The sequence below is a fragment of the Corvus kubaryi genome, unplaced genomic scaffold, assembly GCF_017639235.1.
Source record: "Corvus kubaryi isolate FWS band 111438036 unplaced genomic scaffold, C.kubaryi_AGA036_p1.0 37302, whole genome shotgun sequence".
Classification (NCBI taxonomy): Eukaryota; Metazoa; Chordata; class Aves; order Passeriformes; family Corvidae; genus Corvus; species Corvus kubaryi.
In genome coordinates, this window is record NW_024581095.1 from 3,975,756 (window position 1) to 3,996,656 (window position 20,901).

Consider the following 20,901-nt stretch of genomic DNA (forward strand, 5'->3'; position numbering starts at 1 on the left):
ACCATGATTTCATTTTTGAAGCAGACCAGGAAAGTTCTGGACATCAAGTTCAGGAACAGGAGTTTTGTTAGGATATTCTTTGAATTAGAAAAATGAAAATCACACACACTGTAGAAATAGAAAAGAAGGTAATGGAGTTCATGGGACTTTGTGGAGACCCTGATCAGTGCTTTTTGCACACACAGATACACCCAGCTTTATTCCTGTTCCATTCTACTTTAAGCCCTTGAAAACTGTTATTCAGAATGACAGTCTTGCTTGCAATGTTATTCGTAAAACTACTGATTATACAGGGATGAAATGTAGTATTTGCAACTAAAATAGCACATTATCACTTTTACTTTTTATGGCTATTGGGCCCTTATTGTAATGATGTGAGGGGGTGTTACTGAAAACTTCCTGTCAAAAATTCACATAGGAGACAAATGAGGATGGAAGCAAAAAATGCCACAGAAAATTGATGCAGACATTTGCATTTCTACCAGTGTTGAGAAGCTATCCTAAAGAAAGCCTAGCATTTGTTTTCCCTCCTGGTTTAATTCTCATTATTTCTGTTTTTTATGCAAAAGCTTCCTAGTGTAGAACAAAAGAGTTGTGGAAGGAGGGACAGAAGTTACACAGCTGCCTTTACCATAGGATTCATAGTAATGTTTGCCCTTGCAAGTTTGTTTATAGGCCCATATGGTAATCTATAATCAACTCCAAACATGATTTCTGGGTTCTAACTTCCACATGGATCACATGGAAGTAGAGAAATCTGACTCCTATCAGGCCAATTATTGATGTCTCATTTCTTGGGTCAAGTCTCCTCTGCTTTAACAGGGTGAAGCTAGTCAAGCCCTTCTCATGTATATGTATTTTATATTGAAGTTTTATATTGAAGTAACAATGTTCCCTTGATATGCAGTGAAACCAAAACATATTAATTATCAGGCAGTATATTCCATGGAATGGAAATTTCATTGCATATCAGGATGGAAAGAACACGTGGCCTGTGATGCTTCAACAATTTTTCATGGGGGAAAGATCTTAGATGCTTACTACCTTTGGGAATGATCAAAGCAGAGTTGTTAGCATCTAACTCACTTCTCTCATCAAAATTTGAATGGTGTCATGGGTTAGCAAGCATAGTCCCGGAAGTGATGTTCTTGCAAAGGGGTGCTTACAGCTTCCTCTGGGACCTGACAGAACCTATCAGCTGGCCAGTTTGAATATGGACAATTCTTTAAGCCACTTAGAGTTGTGACGGCCTCTGTGATCCACACTTAAGAATAGACAACACCCCCCCACAGCTCTCTCTCGTTTCCGTGCTGGCACAGGTGGCTGCGGGCCCCGAGCGGGGGCCAGTGGGCCCGGACAGGCCCTGCTTGGGCCAGGCCGGGCCGGGCCACGGCCACCCTGGAGAGATGGGCCCTGTTCCACCCGTGGCCGCCCCCACAGCCCTGCTATGTGCAGACAGGCGGCTCCCCCTCTCCAGTGCGGCCAAGATTCAGCCGAAAGCTGCCCACTGCTGTCTGGCAAAAGATCATGTGACCAACAGCAATAAGCTTCATTCCAGCTGCAAGGCCGAGGTGAGATTGACCCTTTTAGTGCTGTGAAGAGCTGAAACCCTGAGGGAAGAGAAATAGGAGATGCTTAAAGCTGAAATTCTGTTGTAAAGCTATGATGTATCAGAGTACCTGTTGTAATTTCATGAAGGCGTGGGGGGTGGAGCATTCAACTCGTACTTGTGAGCAAAAGTACTTGCACTGAGATAGGCAGATGCTGACGCAGCTGTAATTTCGTGAGAAGTTTGAACAGGGAGAGATGGAAGCGATGAGGACTTTTGCTCCACACGGGAAAGGAGAAAACCTCAGTTCCTAGAGATGCTGCCAGAGAAAGTCCTAGAGATGAAGATGAGGAGGACCCTTTGCTCCCAGGGAAGGAGAAGGGCCTCTGTTCTTAGAGATGAAATGCTCCCAGAGATGAGTGAAGAGAACTTTTGTTTCTGAACGGCTCAACCTTAAAATTGTACCCCAAAAAACTTCAAGAGTGGACCCTTGACAGCAGTTGTGGGAAAAGCTGCAAGTTGGGGGAAGAGACTCACATGCGAGCAGAGAACCAACCCGGGCAGCTGTTTGTTGTGATAATGCTTTCATAGCATGGACAAGAGAGACTTCTCTTCCTAAATAGACTGAACAAGGTTATTGTGGAAGTGGTAAACAGACTGAACATCTCAAGGGTTGTATTTTTACATTGTCACTGGGAGAAGGGAGGAAGGTGGGGGGAGGAGAAGAGTTCTGAAGGTGTGGTATGATTTTTTTTTCTTCTTTTATGTCTGTTAATAAACTTCTTTATATTCTTTCAAGTTTGGTGCCTGCTTTGCATTTCTCCTAATTCTTATCTCACAGAAGGTAAACAGTAATGAGTATTTTGGACCAAACCACTACAAATGGCTAAGCAGTAATACTAAGTAGTAAAGACATTGGATGCCTTCTAGTAAGCCTAAGAACCTGGCAGACTCTTACATTATTTTATTTTAATAATCTTCAAGTTTTAGATCTACATATGGTGTGCGTTGTGGCTGTGCTTGTGATATATAAGAAGCGACATTGGTTTAGCTTTTTCCAGAGGCTTCAAGAAAATATAAAATAATAACATGGAGATTATCAGAAAGTAATTTTGGCAAGGGAGTCCTTTGGGAATTGACTAAAATCTTACTCTTGATCTCACTGATGTTGAATAAATCTTGAGTAATAGCTTTGAAAGAAGTGATATTACATAGTCATCAGTCATAGCCAGCACAGGTTCATGAGGGAAAAGTCCTGTTGGACAAACTTCATTTTCTTTCATGACAAAGTTCCCCATCTTATTGATGAAGGGAAAGCAGTTGATGTAATCATCTTTCTGAATTTCAGTAAAGCCTTTGATATTGTCTCTCACAGTGTCCTGGACAAATTGTCCAGTATGACAAACGCATCATCTCATGGATGAGCTACTGGCTCATGGGTCAGGCACAAAGGGTGATAGTGAATAGGGTGGCATCAGACTGGTGACCTGTAAGTAGTAGGGTTTCACAGGGCTCCATTCCAAGGGCAGTGCTCTTCAACATCTTCATAAAATGACTTTGATACAGGACTTGAAAGCACATTAAATAAGTTTGTCAATGACACCTTGAGGGCAGAGAGGCCCTGCAGATCTATGTCAACAAATTTGAGGGCTGGGCAACCGTAAACCATATGAAGTTTAATGAAAACAAGTGCCAGATTCTGCACTAGGGATGGGGCAACCCTGGATATATGGACAGACTGGGGAATGAGATGCTGGACAGCAGAGCTGTGGAAAGGGACATAGGGGTCCTGGTCGATGGCAAGGTGAATATGAGCCAGCAGCCAAGAGGGCCAACCATGTCCTGGAGGGCATCAGACACAGCATCACCAGCCAGGTGAGGGAGGGGAATTGTCCGACCCTGCTCGGCAGTGGTGCAGCCTCACCTCGAGTGTTGGGGGCAGTTTTGGGCACCAAAATAGAAGAAAATAATTTGGCTATTAGAGAGTGTCCAAAGGAGGGCCATGAGGATGATGAAGGGTCTAGAGGGGAAGCCATATGAGGAGTGGCTGAGGTCACTTAGTCTGTCCAGCCTGGAGAAGAGGAGACTGAGGGGAGACTCCATTGTGGTCTACAACTTCCTTGTGAGGGGAAGAGGAGAGGCAGACACTGATCTCCTTTTTATGGTGACCAGTGACAGGACTCAAGTAAATGGCATGAAGTTGTGTCAGGGGAGGTTTAGGCTGGATAGCAAGAAAATGTTTTTCACCCAGAGGGTGGTTGGGCACTGGAACAGACTCCCCAGGGAAGTACTCACAGCAACAAGTCTGACAGAGTTCAGGAAGTGTTTGGACAATGCTCTCAGGTGCATGGTGTGACAGGGCCAGGAGCTGGACTCAACAATCCTTGTTGGTCCCTTCCAACTCAGCATTTTCTGTGATTTGACTGCGGGTTTACAAATTTATCTGTGATCGGTCATGAAATATAATAGCAGTACCATGAGAAACTAGCAATTTCTCATTATCTAACCCTGACACAGAGGTCTGCCTCAAAATACATATGCTCCATTTGCATTCCATGGCATTTTAGTGTTTCAAAGTTCTTTGGATCATGGCTTCCCATTTAAAGAGAAGAATACCTCTGAGAGGATCTCTACTGCAAAGCTTCGCCTTTGTTGCTGAGCAGGTATTGGAAAAACTACATGAAAGAAAAACACTGTGAAGAATTTTACCAAGCACAGAAGCATTCATGTCATCTCAGATGAATATTAGGAATATTTGAATATTGCAGTATCCCAATCTCTTCTCAAGGCACTAGCTCATAAGCTCAGGAATTTAGATTATCAAACCATTTTTGTTTTCATTCAAGAGCTGACAATAACTAAGCGAGAAATACTGGTCTTGTGGTAGAAGCTCTTCCTATTTATTAGCTATTCAGACGAACAATACTGTGGTAAGAATTATTTTTTAAAACAGTTGTATGTTGGAAATAAAATGTCGTGATAGAGACGCGAGACAGTCGGCAATGAAAGAGACGGGGCAGATTGCTTGGATGCAATAAGCCGATTTTATTGATACAGGGTTGAGTTTTTATACCTTTCAGTTATATAAGCAGTTATATAAGCAGCAATCACTATAACAACCATATCTTTCTTAGTAACATTGCAAAACTAGAAGCTAGCACTAACTATCACAGGTACATACCAAGCATGCCTTTTATGCTGTTTCATTATAGGCCTTACTGCCTGCCACGGTTTGCGGCCTAGCAGCGTTAGCGCGTCTACTTCTGACATGAGTTTAGCAGTGCTCTCACTTCTGCTTTCTAGCTGCATCTCCACAATAAAATATCTGAGTTGCTTCATAACTTCCTGTAAAAAAAAAGAGAAAATTTAATTTGGAGATAATAAAAAACTGTTATAAAAGCTCATTAATCACAAAGTATGAAAGAACTAGTGAAGCTTTAAAACTGGTAATTAAAATAGCTGCTGTGTGTCTAATGCATTTCCTCAGTTTCTTTTAGGACCAGGTCATGATAACGTATGTTTAACTTTTTCTTCCATTTAATGGAAATTATTGCTAAAACTTGTATCTCAGTAGTCTGTCAATATCCTTATATGGTATTTGCATTTGGAGCATAAAAGCACTAGTATGTTGTCTATGAAAATTCACTGTGTGAATGTACAACAGCTGAGGCATCAGATTTAATGTTCTGCATCATTAGAAGGCAATGCATAAAGCATGAACTGACATGAACAAACACTGACTCTGTAGCATATCGTGTGTTTTAGAATTAGTATAATAAATAGCTCATACATGATGTAGAGGTGACTCAGTGATCTGTGAGACTGGGGTGTATTACACTTGCCAATCTGGAATATGTATTTAGGAGGAGTGTGTTTTCCAAGGTATTCTTAGGGTTTTTGAGCTGCTTTCCCACACAATGGAAGAACCCAGCTTTGTTCATCTTTTAGATTGGTCTATCCTGACTGCAATGATCATGTCTGGACACTCTTTTTAGTGCAGCTGGTGCATCTAAATGGTGAAATTCATCGTAAATAAAGTGATTCCTTTTTCTTCATGGCCTTCTGCAGGACTGTTGAGGGAGGCAAGCTGCTACATGCTTTTCCAAACATTTTCTAGCTGTTTGATCCTTTCAATCTGCTTATCTGTTTGAAGTTGGGAGTTCTTAGTAAAATGATAGTAATGCAAGTGAAATTGTTAGTGGCAGGCAGTTTCACTTGCTTCCACTTGCTTGACTGTCCCCTTGCTTTCTTATTTTTCCTTGAAAAACAAATATACCCATAAGCAGTTGTCCATAATGCTTGAAAATTTTACACCAGCCCAAGAGGCACAACAACTTCATTCCTCTGCCTCTATAGAATGCACTTCTCATTTTAAAATTCTTTGTATATAAATTATCTGTTGTATTTTTGTAAGGAAATCAAGGAGACTTTCAGCAATATACATAGAAAAGAGAAGAAGGGATTTTTAATGAACATTATATTACCTGTAACCTGGAGAGATTTAAGATATGATGAGGTATAAAGCTTGGAAATGCAGTTGTGGTACCTAGTTCCATGCCAGGACAGAGCCCAAAATAAATTACTCAAGAGATATCTTTCTGATCACATTTCCAGCTGTTTTACCCATAGAAGAACTGCCACAGCTACCACAGAGAAAGACAGTCTTTCCATTAACTCCCTACCAAGACATTCCTCGGGAGAAACAGCAATACAGAATACTTATAGAATACTTACTCCACAGTTAGTCATAGGGCAAAGATGTTTTATTCCAACTGCATTATTCTTAGATAGAAAATGGTGTCAGTTTAACACAGCCTGATTTTTAGTGGGGGCACAAGAAAAGCTGCTCAAAACTTCTATGTCTAGCACAGAGCCAATCGCTGAAGGCTCGACGATGGGCAGGTTACTAGCCAATTTAGACAAGTTGGTAATGCCACTGTGATGATATATTTAAGGAAGGAAAAACCATGGGAAGTTGTCCTTCTTCTCCTGAGCAGTGGTGAGGCAGCCTCCAGGGCCAGTCCTGGTGGAGGCCTTCCCAAGGCCAAAACTGCATGGCCACGGCCCTCCCAGGGCCGGCACCACACAGCTGGGGCCCTCCTGTGGCCAGGACCACGTGGCTGAGGCCATCCCAAGGCTGGAGCCACCCGTATGGTGCCAGTGAGGACCACACAGCTGGGGCTGGCTGTGCGGTGCCAGCAGGGACCACGTGGCCAGCAGCGAGAGACATGGCAAGTAACTCCCCAGTGTGGAGCCCAGACAAGATCAACCTCTCAATTGCAACTTACAGATACCGACTTTCTTCCAAGTCAGAGAAAAAGGAAAAGTGAGGACACATGAGGAAAACCAACATGGCGGCACCAAGGTCAGTGAAAAAAAAAGGAGAGGGAGGAGGTGCTCCAAGCACCAGAGCTGAGATTCTCCTGCAAGCCATGGTGAGGACTATAATACAACAAACTGTTTCCCTATAATTGATGAAGTGCATGGAGGGGTGCAGAGATCCACACGCAGCCCGTGAGGAAGAGTAAGCACGCTGGAGCGTGTGGATGCTGAAAAGCTGTAATCGAGTGAGGAACTCAGAGAGGGATGACCCTTGCTTTTAAAGATGAAGGAAGAGAGCCTTTGCTTCCAAACTAGAACAGCTGATCCTTAAAAGACTAAACCCCATGAGCTAAAATGACCTGTGCTGGGCAGTTGTGGGAAGACTGCTTGGCCCGTGGGAGGGACTCATGTTACAGTAGGTTCGGGCAGGACTGCTGCTTGTGAAAGTTAAAACCACACTAGAAAAGTTCGCAGACAACTATCTCCCGTGAGAAGGATCCCATGGCACAGCAAAAGAAACTCTTTTCCTTAAGCATACTGAAGAAAGATTCTTAGAGAGTGAAAGACTGACCAAAACCCCATGTTTTTTTTCCTTGCGCAGTTGGTGGAAAGAGGGAGGGACTGGGAAAGAAAGGTGTTCTGAAGGTTTGCTTCAGTTGTCATTGCCCTTTTCACTTTTAATTCTGTTAATAATAAATCTTTTTTATACTGTTTAAGTTTTGAACCTCTTTTGCCTTAAAGTGGGGGGTTTTTTTCGATAATCATTATCTCAACTCATGAAAATGAAGTTTTCAATTCCCCCTCCTCTGCTCAGATATAGCAGAGAAAAATATGTAGATGAGTTTGTTCATGTGTGCCTGGCTCTTAGCCAGCATCAAACCAGGACAAAAAGTTAAATATAATTGGAAATGGAAATACCTGTACTTGAAAATGGTATCAGTACCCAGCAAGACAGCTTGTGAGCATACAAGAGGCTGGGCTAAGAGGCTCTTAAAACAGCTCAAAAATTCTTGCTCTATGACTTTGTGAAGGTCTTGGATCAAATGCCAAGAAAGGATGAAATGTTGTGATACTTTCTACTGTCATACATTCAAGATCAACTTCTTCCTCAGATGTAAAATTCAAAAAGCTGAGTTCAAGTAACTAAATTCCCCATGGAAAACTGGGAGATATAGACTCTCAAAAATGTTTTCACAGAAACCAGCACACTGAGCACCAAAATCCTTAATATTGCTAACAGAAAATACTGAAGAGATGGATGTGCTTAAATTCCCTTGTAATGATGCCTTAGGTTTTAACTTTTATATTTTTCAAATCCCATACTGCTTAGTATGTAACTCTAAAACTTCATACAGCCTGTTAGCTACTGCTCTCTCATGCTGGTTAGACATAACAAACCCTCTCTGGGCCTGAACTCAAGGACACCTTGTCTCAGGCCCCAAAGTATGTAAACTAAAGCTTCTTACAAGAGGAGCAAACTTGGGGTAATTACATCACTACCTGAAATTATAATTGGAGAATTAATCTTGATATGCAAATGGACCAAACTTATAAAAGTGTGAAAAGCCCATGACCCATGGTCCATCTTGGGTGGAGCCCCTCGGAGGCTTTTGACTGCCCAAGGTGTACCTTTGAAGGCCCTTCAAATAAATACCTGCTTTTATTCCCTTAATCTTGTCTAGCCTCTGTTTTCAGGTAGCCACTTCAAGGCATCAGTGAAAGAGACTGTCTCTTCTCTGTGTGCATGTGTAGGCATATGTGTGTATGCACATTCTCTGTAGAAGTCCAAGAGCCTGCTGAAACATATGCCAAGTGTCTCATCAATGCAAGCTCCGTTTGTCCCTAAAGCCTTTCTCTGTATTTCTGCGCTCAGATTCTTACATATGTCTGAAAATTACTACTGCCAAATGCAGGTCGAAGTTATGCACCCTTTGGGAGAGATGGGCAGTGTGGCCAGGCAGGGAATTCTGTCCCTCTACTTTGCTCTGGTGAGACCCCACCAGGGGTACTGGAAGGCATCCCTGACCATGATGGGAGGGCTGGAACTAGATGATCTTTATCATCCCTTTCAGTCCAGGCCATTCTATACGTTCCTGAGGAAAAACCCTGTAAATAGCAAATCCTGGGGGGAAAAAAATAGAAATAATAATTAGTGATGACAAAAGGAGGTCAATTTTTGCACAAGGCTTAAATGAGTCTGCTCTAAAAAGTATTCCAAAAAATGGCAGATAAATGTAAAGCTGATTACTTTTTAGTGACAAGTGTAACTACAATGTGATGACAACACGGTATTAAGGTGGTTGTATTTCTACTGATGTATTTTCTTTTTTGTGCGTTCTGTGGTTTTATCTTTGCAAAAGTAAAGCAAGAGTTGTAAGCTAAAAAAATATATTCTTTATATTCATGGGTTAGATGCACAGTGCTTGCTGAACCCTGATTTATACTATCTGAGGAGGCAATCCAGAATTTCCTCATTTGTCAGTGACTTCCTACAGTTTCAGCCATCTCCAAACATTTCTACTTGAAATCACAGAGTCACATTGTATCTCTAGCATTCCTGCTCTGAACTACTGTTAACCAGTGGACTTGTCTTAAAATTGTCTTTTAGGGCCATAGCCTGCCTCTATATTAGTTGTTTGATACACACACACACACACACACACACACGTACACACACACATATATATGAAGACTGCCAAATTATGAATGTTAAAATTAACACAGTTTCTTGTTCTACTGGTCTTAGATACTGATGTATTTTATTAAAAGCAAAGGCTAGGTTTTTTTATGATTTGCCGGTTAATATGATGAAAGTTTTGCACACTTCCACTTCGTCATTTTAGAAAGAGTTTGGCATAAAAAGCAAATAAAATACAAAAAGTAAGTAAAACCAACAGGTAGCAAATAGGCATTGGCTCTGAGAAGACTTTTTCTTGAAGATGCTCTATATTTCTCTGCAATTAGTTTTTCCTCTCTCCCTATTTCCCTATGGTGCCTCAACAGTCTGTACCCTGATACTGCCAATTTTTGCACATTCCCTCTCATTTTGACATCAGCCAGTTGTATTTCCTAACTTTTTTTGTTTCTGTGTTGACACACATCATTCTACCACAATTAAATTACAAATGTCCTTTGTAGAAAAGAAAAAGTGTAATTCCTTCACTTACTGAACTCCGCTAAAGAAAAAGGATGACTGTTTTTTTCCTGACAGCATCAGGACATGCTGTCAGTGAAAGCTGCACTTTCCATTAAGGGAATTGAAATGCCATTAGTTTTGGCATGTGCTGATTTTCCTTTTTGTTTTGCTCACTCTCTAATTGTCAGTCTGAGACTTTTTAGTAAAATTCTCACAAGTATATTCATGTTCCAAAGAACCTGCCTATCTTTTGTCAGGAAAATAGACAGTCACACAAGGACTTTGGTGTTGTTTCAGTCCATGTTCAGATCCAGTTCCAGTCTGAACTGGATCACAGGGATGCCTTTTCTCACTCTCCCCATGGGGCAATAAGGGCTGAAGCCACTGGCAAGCACACTGGGGATGTTTACCTGTTTCTATTCTCTCTGTCAAGCATTTTGGTAGCAATTTGATCATTTACTGAGGAAGGGCAAAACCTGCCCATGAGCCTGGAAACTTCTCAGACTCCAAAAGTTCTAACATCAGCAATCAGTAAGAAGCATGTCACTCCAGTAAGTCAGGCAGGGGCAGGAGGTCATACTGTCAAGTGGGTGTGACTGTCCTTTCTTTTACTCTCTGTGCCCAAACCTTACTTACATAAATGCAAAGTATGAGTTTGGAGATAGATTTTTATATTTAGTATTTTTCCATCTCCCACTGTGTTGCTAAGTTTTAGCAGTTTATTTACCTCTGTCTCCCTTACCTTTTCTTCAAATTACACTACATTTGACTGATAGTTAATAAGAGTTTCAATTAACCAATCAACTTTTTGCAATGTAATTCCCAACCATATTACTTATCTGTTTCCCGCTGATCTTCTAAGCCCTTATTTATGGATAAATTCCCAAAGGAGCTGCAGTCTCAGGCACACTGCTGTCTCTCTGGGACAAAGGCCAAATAAAAAAAAAAGAAAAGCTATAAGGCACCTGCCCAGTGCTTTGACATTGTGGCATATTCAGACATACTCTTAAAGGGAATTTTGACATGTGCTTGCTCTTTGTGAAGACTGATTTGGGCAACCGTATCAAATATTGTGTGTTCCCAGGCAGTAGTAAAGAGATGCTTTCTCTCTTTCCCTGGATTCTTAAATGACAAAGGATTGGTTTTGATGCCAATGAGACAATGGAAAATGACAAGAAAACTTAGACTAAAAGACTAAGAAATACTTGCTGAACATGACAGGCACTGCAGAACAGATTGGCCACCAACTCCTGCTGGTATCTTACGGTGAAGGCAAGCATGGGTATTGCAAGGAAAGGAAGCTACAGGAATAGGGAGACACCTGAACCCTGCATTGCAATGTGTTATTATGACACTGCCAAATCTCTTGATAATTCTCCTGCTCCCTCTGCTTAGCCAAGAGCTACCCTGGTAACCTTTTGGCAGAGGACCACTGTCTGCTGGTAATAGAACTGCTCTAGGTAGAGCAGATACATTTCCTGGGCTATGTTGCAGAACATCCTCATTTTCATTATATTTTGCAGAACCCCATAGATGTTTGTATTTCCTATTCCCCAGATTTTTGGTCACCATTCATTTCTATTTATAACTTCTCTTTCTTGTTCATTTTTCTAGGGATTTTACTGCTATGACTGTTATTTTCCTCCATGACCCATTCTTCTTAGCCATTAATGAGAAAATCTTCTGGGTTTGCCTTCAGTATTTGAATTTTGTGGTTTAGCACTCTTTATCCAATAAAGAGATATTTTGACTTCAGCTGTGCTCTGTTCTGTCACCATTTTAAGTTTATTTATTAACCTGCCCTAGGACATAACAATGTGGCTGAGGAAGGAAAGAATGGCTCAGTACTATTCAGGTCCCAAGGCAGGTGTTGGCATGAGGGGCTGTAACTATTTATTCACTGGTGAACCAATACATACATGGCTATTTGGGGAAAAAAGCATTATCGAGTGAATGAAAGAGAATGAAGTCTAGGTAGCTAACTAACAGCATATTTACATTTGTAGGAGAGTAACAATCTATGCAGGATTGTTGGGAAAGGAGAGGACTGAGTGAAGTACATCTCGCTACCTTTTGGATTGCAAGGGAGGAAAAAACCCACATTTTTTCCCCAGTTTTTGACAGAAGAAACAAAGTATTTTCATGGCTGAAAGAGCAGCCCGACACAGAAAGAAAGTAAAATCATGTTGTTGGGTGGGGTTTTTTTATTCTTGAAAGCTTTGGAAGAGGAATTAGAATACTGGAATTCAGGCTGAGTTTGTTGGAATGGTTGTGAGACAAGAAAGGAATGGCAAGGAAAGATTATTTTGTTTTATTTTTTCTTTGAGTATGATACAAGGAGTCTGCGGATGAATGCAAGCACAGCTGGCAGGATCCATTTGGTCCAATGTTCTCCAGCAATATCCTCAGCATGACGATGGTGAAAAAATCCATGTGTCTACAGAGATGAGAACTAGAGAAAGCATGGCATGGAATATACAAAGTTTTTTTAGTTTGGCTCTGTAACATCCTTACACAGACTGAAACAGATTGATTTGATCTCCATGATAATAGGCACTTAATAACCTTTAATTGATCTTCCATGTTTGTTAGCAGGTCATAGATCAGCAAAAGCCCTTGCGTGATCCTGGCAAGATAGTTTGTGTTCTCATGAGTCAATAAGCCATCCAGACCTGCAACAGATGCATGTGCTGCCGCAAAATCTGGTCTCAAGCAATAGCTGTGTCATCACCGCCATTTCCAGGTTTATATTTGGATGGTGCAACTGGCTTCCTTCTACAGAAGGATCTGTAACTTAACTCTTGACAAATCAGGACTAGATTAAGTGACCATGTGCCATAGTCCACAAAGACTTAGGGTGTCTCTTTGGATGGTAAATTCAATGTCATGGATGTGAGGTAGACAAGCAGTGTGTTTGGACACAATCCTGAGCAACATGCTCTGTAATACCCTGCTTGAGCAGGGAGATTGGACCAGATGACCTCCAGGTGGTTATTTCCCACCTTTCAGATTTTGTGGTTTGGGGTACATAACAGAGGCCTAAGGAAGGCTTATGGCATAGCTATGCAGTTAAATTATAATCTTGGATACGCTAAACATCATGTATGCAGATTTTCTGTTCTAGCAAGACCTTGTTTTGTACAACACAGGCACAAGAAATCTGTGCTGAAAGACACCAGAGGTGGCATTTGCCTTGTTACAGGGAATTTGAGGTACAGTTACATCTTTTCATTATAGTTTCTGACTTGGCCACAGATAAGTGGATACCTTACACTCAAAAATGAGCCACTGGGACAGCACTATTACTAAAATACAAAAAGCAAGAGAAGACTTATGAAAGGTGGTTTGAAAAGCTGGGAGAATGAAAGTCAGGAGAAAGAAAAAGAACTAAGGAAAAGTAATCTAGAAAAATCTGCTAAAAATATTATAACTTGGATTCATATCATACAAGGGAAAATCACTCTGTACATCTGTCCTCTATTTTGAATACTTTTGTTCATATACCTATTGCAGTTAAATTCATTTTTATATAGTGTATAACTGGAAAAGAATCATAAAATCTGATAGAGGGGTGTTTTAAGCAAAAACATTATAAGACAGGGGTTTTTAAGCAAAACATTAAAGCCAGCAAATCTTGTAGCAGTATGTTATGTAATTAATATATAATTGAAAGTTACAATGAGATGAGGAAAGGAAAGAAATAAATTGAAATAAATTCAAATATATAAATAAAATGCTGTTTAGTTCATTGGAGATTAATTAGTCGGAATTTACTGGTTAGGAAACTGTCACAGAATCACACTTGTGACTTCCATGGCTCTCAGATGGCAGTGCAGTTGATTCCAGGGCAGTATGTGAGGCAGACAAGGACTCACAGTCATGGTGCTGCTGCTGAGAGGGAGCTGCTGGAACCCACAGCCGTATGTCTGTGACTCTCCATGGCAGAGTCACAAGCAAATCTCTTAAATCATTGATGTACAAATCCTATTGTCATTTGGGCTAGGACTGGAAGGCAGGGAATACCTGCCGTTGGAAGAAGTTGGAGTTACACGACGGAGAGAAGTAGGAAGAATGAGAAGTGAAAAATATGGGTTGAGCCCTTTTTTGATGTTTAGATGTTAGGTAAAATGCAAAGAGACTGCAAATCTTTGTAAGTCTTCAGAGAGCAGCATTATAAGCTGTGAAAGGACACTGGCTGGATGCTGGCAGGTGTTTAAAAATCAGGAAATATACGGAAGTTTGGCAGCCTGTCTTCAAAAAACATAGCTCCAAGCTAAGCCTCTCAGTATTTCCAGAAGGAGCTTTCATCCTTCATGCTCCAGGGTTCCTTTAGTTGAGGGCTGGTGCTCCAAATCTCACTTCTCCTCAGTGTCCCCATCCAATTAAAAGTAAAAAATACATTTTTCTGCTGCGTCCTAGTAATAACTAAATCTCCCACCATGTTATTTATTTTATTGCACTGAGGAATTATTTCTTGTTTCTATGTACTGAAGAGGTTCACTGCATGTTGTTTGCGTTGTCATATTTCATGATCAACATTTTCTAGAGTAGTTGTTATAAATGAAAACTTTTGTATTTGTGAATGTCCATTTTCAATTTTCATGTGAGGGTTTACAAATATTGAGTTGATTCTTTCAACATCTGCATCACCATTAAGTGTTTTTATTCCATTTTTACACTACTGAAGAAGTTTTGGCTATATATAAAATTCTTTAGAAAAGGAGCATGGTTTTCAGTAACAGATTTCAGAGGCCTTGTACTTAGGGAGTAAGAATTGCTTAGAAAGTAAGGATTGAACTGATATTTCAAAAGAGTTGTAATTGGACTAGATGATATAGGGCCTTCAACTCTGAATACTTAGACTTCAATGATGAAAAGAGCTGCTCTTGAATACCCAAGAACATATAAAGGCCTTGATATTTGTATGAAAATCCAAACGGCATATTCTTGAATGTGTGATTCACCTTGGCTTAGGAGAATATGTTTCTGTTCAGCATCTCTGAGAATCTAGCTTGAAAAAGTTATAAACATTCAAGTTCTGATGTTGTGACACTACAGAAAGAAAACAGTGTAACTTTCTTCATGTAATTTCATGTGGTTTATATGTGTGATTTTGTCTATTTGGTTTTCAGCATAGTAATCATTAGGCAACAGCTTCCTCAAGTGTGTTAATCAAAATGCTTTTCAACCACCAAATACACATTTTCCATATGGGGTATGCTTTAATTAGTAACTTGAGATGTGTCATTCCTGAACCATTTCCCAGTACAGTGGTATGTCATTCCCGAAGCAAGCTCCAATATCATAAACAAATTTGCCCCATCATCACAGGCAAAGTAATCTCCTTTCTCCACAATGCTTCAGAGATGCAATCCCATAGGAAAAGATGGATGCAATTAATATGTTAGACGATTGGATCGTCTCTGGGCTCAAGAATTATTGTTCTGATCATATTGCTGCAGCTAAAGAAAAAAGAATCTAATTTTTTCTTTTTTTTATTTTCTATAGAATCAGGTATGGAAATTTCTTTAGCTTGCAGAAGGAAAGGAGAAAGAGATGTCTTCTCAGAAAAAATAATTTCTCAAAAGGTATGTGGAGCAGTGGGAGGTGCATGTAGAAGTGCACAGTTTATTTAAGGTATTTTAAACAACCTACATTCAATCTAATTATCGATTACAAAATTACAGGATAAACCATTTGATATTTATGTGTCATGTTTTCTACAGTACTTAAACACATGCAAGAGATCGTCCCATTTCTCTCCTCCTGAATTAAAATACTGCAAGATGGCTATTTAGTTTGGGGTTCACCATCAAATTTCCCTCCAGAATGAAGCACTTAAGTCACGTCTTCATAATTTACATTGATGGCTCACTTCTTTTTTACAAAACCAGTAAAGATGTAAGAGGAAACCCCCTCTTTCTGCATAGTAGCTCAGTGCTTACTGATGAATACATGGTAAGTATTACTCATACTAGCTGGATACATCATCTAAAAAATTGCTGAACCCCAGGTTCCACTGAAAATGGTGATTTACTTTTTCTTGTGAAAAATGTAGGGTTTGGGGATTCTGAGAATGCAACCATGCAAATAGTTGTCAGGTTTCATGTTTCTGTTATTTATTAGACATAGCTGGCTTGCCACACACACACACGTGTAGAGAAATGGCTGAGTGAACAGGGACATGTATACATGCACAATCCAAGCTATGTTAGTGAACTGTCCTTGACTAGGGAAAAAAGAAAAGAGCAATGCTGATGTGGCAAGCCAACAGGATTTTGGGGAGGGGGATGCTGACCACAGAAAGAGAAAGACTTATGTTAGTTAGTCGTGTGCATATTAACCTGTAACCAATCACTTGCTATTAAAGGCCGCGTGAGCAGTAGCTGTAATCCAATAGTATGGAGCTTGCTTATGTGTGCTTGGGGAATTAGGGTATAACTATGGGACTAGCAATAGAATAAACGGAGTTCCATCATATCTCTATGAGAAGCGTGGTTCATCCCGGCAGATCTCTGGCTATTTCTGGCGCCCGACCAGGGACCGTTCCTCAGAGGAAGATACGCTCGCTGATCACCGAAAGAAGGGTGACGACGACAAGCGACAGAGATACTGCGGGCGGAGAGTGTTGACCGTGAGTCAAAGGACATCGGTCAGGCCGGTAAGAAGGGCTGCTACCTTCCCTCCATCATACCCTGCTAGCATGGATTTAGAGTTTGCGGCAGCACAGAAATTACTCCTCAGTATCCTCGCTAAGCAAGGGGAGGAAGTCAAGGAAAAGGATCTAAATAAGCTAGTTTTATGGACGTGGGAGCATGGACATTTGCGGGTACCCCCTTTCCTCTTCAATGCAGCCGAGTGGAGGGAAGTAGGGGATCACCTGTGGGACTGTGCTATCCGGGGAAAAGGGAAAGAAATGACAAACTTAGGGCCCACCTGGAGAACTGTTATAAATACCTTGAAAAATATGCAAGCTGAATCGAAAGTAGCTGCGGCTGCGGTAGAGGCGATTGCAACACTGGCTGGGGTTGTCGCTCCTGTCCGAACTACGCAGCGCGGGGGGCTGAGTGGACTGTTTAAAAGCCCGAGCGTGATAAAAAGGCAGAAAGCAGAGAAGCACTTTGAGACTGTCAGTGAGCTCCTGCGGGAGCAGGAGAAAGAGCTCTTGCAATCAGAGCCAAAAGAGGAAGTTACCACCACCATGCCTCAGAGGAAACTGAAGGCAAACACGGAAGTTACAGTCGACCAGTCAATGGCGGAGCAACGGGCGGTCCTTCTTGTCAACCGTGCCTCTACCCTGCTTGCCCGCCACCTCCACTGCCAACAGAGATTCATCCTGAGCCACAGACTGTTCCTCTGCCAGATGATGACATACCAATGACAGAAGCGACAAATGAGGTACCTGCTCATCCCCCAGGATCTTGTGTGAACCCACAAGCATTGGAAAGATGGGCTCATCAAGTAGAAGAGGCAATGCATCAAATGAAACAACACTTTGATTGTGCTCTGTCTTCTATGGAAGAAAAGCTCAATTGGAAGCAGGAGCCACAACAGGGTGCCACTGAGTCCCGAAAGGGTGTGGCCCAGACGGCCCTGCAACTACAGGAATGGGCTCAAGTCGAGCCCTCCGCTCCACCCCCCACAGTCACACGTAACAGCCATATTAAGTTACAAGCCACCCCAGGGGTACAAATTTGTTACAAAGACCCATGGATGGGACAATGGGGGGCGCTGGCTCCATTGTTATTTAACAGTCGAGGTTATAGCTGCTATTCCTACAGATACCGGACCAATATGGGTTCCTAGCAGATGGACCAAGCCTGCTCCCAGTCCCGCGTCGACAAAAGTGACTCCAGCGAGTGCATGACCAACTGAGCCAAGACGTGGCATGTACAGCAGATGTTCCCAACCTTTGGGAAGTGAACCTTCGCTTGGTGGCTGATGACCTCACATTTGGACAACCACTCGGAGTCTGGGAACAGTCACCAAGTGTGCATGCTAATCACCACAGAAATTGTTTACGCTATTGTAATAGCTTGTGCTTGCACTTGTGCTGTGGGTGTTGTGGGGAAGAGCTTACTGGGGGAACTTGGAATGTAGACAAGCGAGGTAGTTTATGCCGTGAATGTTATCAAGTGCCTGAGACAAGAAGTTTTAGGCAGCGTGAGTCTATCGTGCTCGGAATTCCACCACAACAGATTAGAGTTAGCTCATTCAGGGATCCACACGAGTTTTCACTAAGCTTGGAAGTGTGGGCAGGGAAAGAAGCCATCAGACGCCTGCAAGTGAGTAAAAAGACCACTGTAACCCAGGCATGGTGCCCTACATGTGACTCCTCCTCTCAAGTACTTTCACCCTGAGTAAAGCTGTGATAACTTCAGTGTCAGAAAGAGAAAACATGTGGGTAACATGGGCTCACCAGGCAAACCAGATGATTTTTCTCTGGTCATGGGGTCGGCAGCAGATCCATTTCACACATGTCTAATTGGAGTGCCATGGATCTCACTTGAGGACACGTTTCAAAAATGGGTGACAGATCTAGAGAAGATTAATGAGAAGGTGAAGCAACAAATGCAAAACAAAAGAAACCAGGGCGAGTGCTTAGGTTGTTGGTTTAGTTATCAGCACTCCTTGCAGCAAGCCCATATTATTGCCAATTTAACAAAAAATGCAACCTTGCCTCTTCAAGAGCTACAGCTTTATGGGTCCCTTTTTCCCAGTACGCTTGTTAATGTAACACCATGGACCAACTATTCCAATGTGGTGCCTCCAATGCAATATGCCAGCGGGTCATGGGTTTTCTTCTTCAGAGATCCTTGGAAGGACTATCAGGCACGACAGGGCATGGCCTCTTTTCCATGGAGACAGAACATATCAGGACACTCCATCGGAGGCTGGAACATGCCAGCCACGTTGGGAGGAGCTGAGTCTATTGACACAACCGGAGGAAAGGTTTTACCTCCTGGAGTGTTCTTGATATGTGGAGATAGAGCATGGAATGGGATTCTGCATAGTCCAACTGGGGGTCTTTGCTACCTGGGAAAGCTAACTATGTTTGCCCCTTCTATACGAGCATGGAAAAACATTATGGCATCAAAAAGTTGGAAAAGTAGGATGCAGAATAGATACCAGCGTAGTGTTTCCACATTTGATAAAGACTGTAATGATAAGGTAAACATTATGAGTTTGAGTGCGTTTATACCATTGGCTATTTTTAACCCAGGGTGTGCTGCAGCTCACAGCTATAACAATCTGAAAAAGTTGGCCTGTTGGTCAGAAAAGGAATTTAATAGGACTTCCCATATATTAAATGAGCTTTTAACTGATGTAGATAGCATTAGGCATGCTGTACTACAAAATCGAGCCACAATTGATTTTTTATTGCTAGTTCACGGCCATGGTTGTGAAGAGTTTGAAGGCATGTGTTGTATGAACCTGTCAGACCATTCCCAGAGTATCCATCGACAGCTCTTAGAACTGCAGGATGCTTTTCAAAAGATACAGATCCATACAGACAGCTTCTCTGAGTGGCTGTCCTTGCTCAGTCTGACAGGATGGTTAGGAAACCTGGTTCAAGAAAGATTACGTCTGCTAGCTACACTAGTAACTGTGGCAATAATAATTTGTTGTGGTTTTGGGTGTATACGGAAAGCTTTAGAGAAAGTTGTTCATCAGGCTTGGCTTGTGCAAGAAGAAAAAGGGGGAATTGTAGAGCAATGGCTGAGTGAACAGGGACATGTATACATGCACAATCCAAGCTATATTAGTGAACTGTCCTGGGCTAGGGAAAAAAGAAAAGAGCAATGCTGATGTGGCAAGCCAACAGCATGTTGGGGAGGGGGATGCTGACCATAGAAAGAGAAAGACTTATGTTAGTTAGTCGCGTGCATATTAATCTGTAACCAATCGTTTGCTATCAAAGGCCGCATGAACAGTAGCTGTAATCCAATAGTATGGAGCTTGCTTATGCGTGCTTGGAGCATTAGGGTATAACTATGGGTCTGACAATGGAATAAATGGAGTTCCATCATATCTCTATGAGAAGCGTGGTTCATCCCGGCAGATCTCTGGCTATTCACACATGTGTTTTTCTCTGTTTCTGCCTCTCTGGAGCACCAGCTATGGCTGACAGCTTTCCCATGTGCATATGACAGGTTCACTCAAAGTACTTAAGAGACAAACCTGGCAACTTCTTTTATAGACATTTCCTCTGTTCAGCAGGGAAGAGTCAATCTGTATTTGATTCACTATTCACTCCTTGATCTCTCTACAAATAAATAAATGCTTGCCACTAAACCCAAGGTTTTAGAAAAGTGTTTTGTATTTTTCTTTACAGAGCTTTCCATTAAATTGCAGTTTTGCCTTCTTTTCCTTCCAGTAGCAAAGCAGTGGCAAGGGAGACTAACAGATTATTTCAACTCATCTGGTCCCATGATGCAGTGATTGTTAAATGCTCACTTTGATCCCAGGCCTGTGTGGGATTTCTAACTATTCTCACTTTCAAAGGTTAGTAAGGTCAAAGTTTGCTTACTTTCCAAGATGAATTATGTATTAATACTCAGAGTAAAAGATGTTATCAGGCCCAAAAACTCTTCCTTGATTAATATGGCACAGCAAGTAGTATCTCATGTATTAAAAAGCAGGTGTAAAGTGATTTATATAACATGAAAACTGATGCAAAATGAAAGCATCTACTGATGTGGAACAGGCAAAAAATCAGACTGCAGTTTTTATAATATATGGAAATATTTCACAGCAGTTTTTTCAGGCAAGCTCTATACCAAATACTTTTCTTGCATTTTTGTGAACTGATTGATGTGAGCAAAATTTGAGATAAAGCATTGAAATCATCTGAAGGGCAAAAAGGATTTGTTTTCATGTGAGATTTGGAAAG

The 20,901-nt window shown here is 41.5% G+C and overlaps 2 protein-coding genes across 2 annotated transcripts in view; both read left to right on the top strand.

Annotated features, from left to right (window-relative positions):
• Window positions 1-16,487, top strand: part of ST8SIA4 (ST8 alpha-N-acetyl-neuraminide alpha-2,8-sialyltransferase 4) — an 88,307-nt gene extending 71,820 nt beyond the window's left edge. The window contains exon 5 of the mRNA XM_042028113.1: window positions 15,516-16,487. Within this exon, the coding sequence (XP_041884047.1) occupies window positions 15,516-15,624 (109 nt within the window). The 3' untranslated portion in view covers window positions 15,625-16,487. The remainder of the gene's footprint in view (window positions 1-15,515) is intronic.
• Window positions 16,488-16,514: 27 nt separating this feature from the next.
• LOC121664654 lies at window positions 16,515-20,039 on the top strand. The gene is made up of 2 exons (XM_042028111.1): window positions 16,515-16,668; window positions 17,789-20,039. Exon 2 carries the CDS (start codon window positions 18,417-18,419, stop codon window positions 19,815-19,817), a length of 1,401 nt encoding a protein of 466 aa, XP_041884045.1. The 5' UTR covers window positions 16,515-16,668; window positions 17,789-18,416; the 3' UTR covers window positions 19,818-20,039.
• The last annotated feature ends 862 nt before the right edge of the window (window positions 20,040-20,901 follow it).